Source organism: Cariama cristata, unplaced genomic scaffold (genome assembly GCF_000690535.1).
Source record: "Cariama cristata isolate BGI_N322 unplaced genomic scaffold, ASM69053v1 scaffold37289, whole genome shotgun sequence".
NCBI classification, from domain to species: domain Eukaryota; kingdom Metazoa; phylum Chordata; class Aves; order Cariamiformes; family Cariamidae; genus Cariama; species Cariama cristata.
In genome coordinates this window covers 4,545-7,194 of record NW_009638070.1, presented here as the reverse complement: position 1 = coordinate 7,194, position 2,650 = coordinate 4,545, and the positions used below count along the sequence as shown (strand labels likewise).

Below are 2,650 nucleotides of genomic sequence, written 5' to 3'. Positions count from 1 at the left end.
CGCTGGTGTCTGCCCGGGTGTCACGTGGAGCCCTCGGAGGGGACCCTGCGAGCCCAGATAAAACCGTCTGCCCCGCTCTAGAGGCAAAAATTTCGTGGAATCCCCAGACAGTATATTTTTTTTAAGCTCAAACCAGTATTTTTTTAATTATTTTTTTTCCCTTAGCCCACACGGATGCCACAAAAAAAAGCAAGTCTTCTCTTTTATCCCGCATATTCATGCTCACAACTGTATGAGCATCCCTCCTCCTCTTGCGGCTCCCCGGGGAGAGGCACGGGGGGAACCTCTCTGATGGGGGGGACATAGCTGGGGCCCCGGGTTTAACCCCTCTTTTGTGTTTTCTTCCCCCTTTTCCTGCAGATGACGGCCCGCCTGATGCTCGCCGTGGGAGGAGCGGTGCTGGGTTCCTTGCAATTCGGTTACAACACCGGCGTCATCAACGCCCCGCAAAAGGTGAGCGCGCGCCGAGCAACCTCGCCGTAGCAAAATTCCACACCCCCCCTCCCCGTGCCTGAAAACAAACCTGCATCTGCTGCCAGCCCAGCTAAAATAGTACATCCCGCTAGGCAGCTTACTGCCTGTAATGGGATTTGCGAGGGAGTTATGTAGCTCCCGCCTTCCCAGGAGAATTAGTTTCCTCCTCGTTTAGCGTTTTTGCTGGGAAGAATCCCAGGAACGCGTGCAGGATGCTCTCCGGGTGAGACCGGTGTAACTTTTAACCTCGGCTTTTAGCGAAGGTCCGGGAGTTAATTAGGGTTTGAGTCATCTTAAAGTGGGGGAAATGACCGCTCCAACGGGAGCTTTGCATCCCGGAGCATCGGGGCAGGACGTCCCCGGGAGGCGAGGGGGTCGGCTGGGGCTGGCTGGGTGCGAAGGAGAGCGGGAGGTGCCGGCTCCTTCCCCTAGCAGAGTGCCAGGACCCTCCAGCAACTGGTGGGTACGTGGGAGCCTTCAAAAAATTGGCTTTCCCCAAATTACGTGGCTTTTGGAGGTGTTAAAGGCTTGGAAACGTTAGCTCAGAAATGCCACGTGGTGCTTGCAATGTGCTGTGGGTAGAGCTCGACGGCCAGGGTGAGGTGTCGAAGGACAAACCAGGGTCCAGCTGCCGCTGCGCAAGGGCCGAGCCTGGCCCCCAGCATCGCCACGGCCCCTGGTGCACCGTCCCAAAGAGTTAAAAACACCAAGGCAGGATTCACACCGCGAGAGCGTTAATCCCGGTACCAGCGAGCGGGCTGCAAAATCTCGCCTCGAGTGGTGAAAAAAAACTCCTGGCGGGAGAGAAGACCCCGTGCAAAAAACTTCCCAGACCCCATCAGTGCGGAAAGAGCAAAAAAGATGCGAATTGCCTTGATCTGAGGTACTGCGTTAGGTTGTACTAAATCACGGTGAGTGGCCTGAGCAGGATTTCACGCGGCTGGAGGCTGTGACTCCCGCCCCGCACCCTTTGTGGTTTTTCGCCGCACGCGTCGGTCTGCCGAAGGCATCGCCCTGCTGAAAGGTCCTGACCCGCGCTCGCCTGCCCCTGGACCGATCCACGCCAGTGATGTTTGTGCTCGGCCGGCGGCGAGCATCCTCCTCCTCCGGAGACGAGCGATGGGAGCAACGTTTGAAATGGCGGCGAGCTGGGGAATCCCTGGAATCGTGCTGAGGAGCCGCGTTCTGGCGTCTGCCCTCGTTTTTCCCCGAGCTCCGGCACCGTGGGGAGCAGGCGCTCTGTAATTACCGCCTTGCGTCGGAGCCCGGCCCCCGCATCCCGAGGACGCGTGTCGTTTCCCTGAGGCTGAAGGACTTTTCTCTGTCCTCTCCTGCCCCGGGAGATGCTGCTCGCGGTGACGTGGGCAGGGACCGAGCTGGGGTCTTCCCTTGGGACTGAGCTCCCGTTCCTACAGACCCCCAGCAAAGCAAGGCCCCCCCCCATGGGTGTTACCTCAGTTTCCCCTCATGTGTTCTCGGATTAAACCCTTGGGGCTCAGGCTGGGGACGGGCTGTGTGCTTTAGGGGCGAGTCACCCAGCGAGTGACGCTGCGTTTGGGGTGCAGAACTGACAGGGGGAAGGATTTGGGGTGCTCTGTACCGGGGGCACGAGGGGAGGCGGGATGAGCTTGTCCTGGGTAGCAGGGTGCTCTGGGCATGGGGGTTCATCCTGCCTTGAAGAGTGGGGCGCGCTGGGGTGCGGGACTGGGATGGGGACCTATTAGGGTGCAGGGTTGGGATGCATCAGAGTTGGAACGGGGATGCGTTGGGATTGGGATGCGTCAGGGTGCAGGATGAGGATGCATTGGGATAAATTGGGGCACGGGTTTGGATAAATTGGGGTGCAAGATTGGGATAAATTGGGGCACAGATTGGAGTTGGGATGCAGGATGGGGATGCATCGGGGTGCAGGATTAGGGTGGGATGCATTGGGATGCAGGATTGGGATGGAGATGCAGTGGGGTGCAGGATGGGGATGCATCAGGGTGCAGGATTGGAATTGAGATGCATTGGGATTGGGATGCACAGGGGTGCGGGATGGGGATGGGGATGGGTGGGGGTGCAGGACTGGGACGCATCGTTCCCCCGGCTTCAGCCGTGCAAGTGCAGCGGCGTTTGCGGGCAGCAGCTCCCGGCTCCTTTCTCGGGCGCAGGGCTGCGCGCCGGTTTTGTGGTC

The 2,650-nt window shown here is 59.2% G+C and overlaps 1 protein-coding gene across 1 annotated transcript in view; it reads left to right on the top strand.

Moving 5' to 3' along the window:
- The first annotated feature begins 360 nt into the window (after positions 1-360).
- LOC104168118 (solute carrier family 2, facilitated glucose transporter member 1) overlaps positions 361-2,650 on the top strand; it is a 6,656-nt gene continuing 4,366 nt past the window's right edge. The window contains exon 1 of the mRNA XM_009708579.1: positions 361-453. Within this exon, the coding sequence (XP_009706881.1) occupies positions 361-453 (93 nt within the window). The remainder of the gene's footprint in view (positions 454-2,650) is intronic.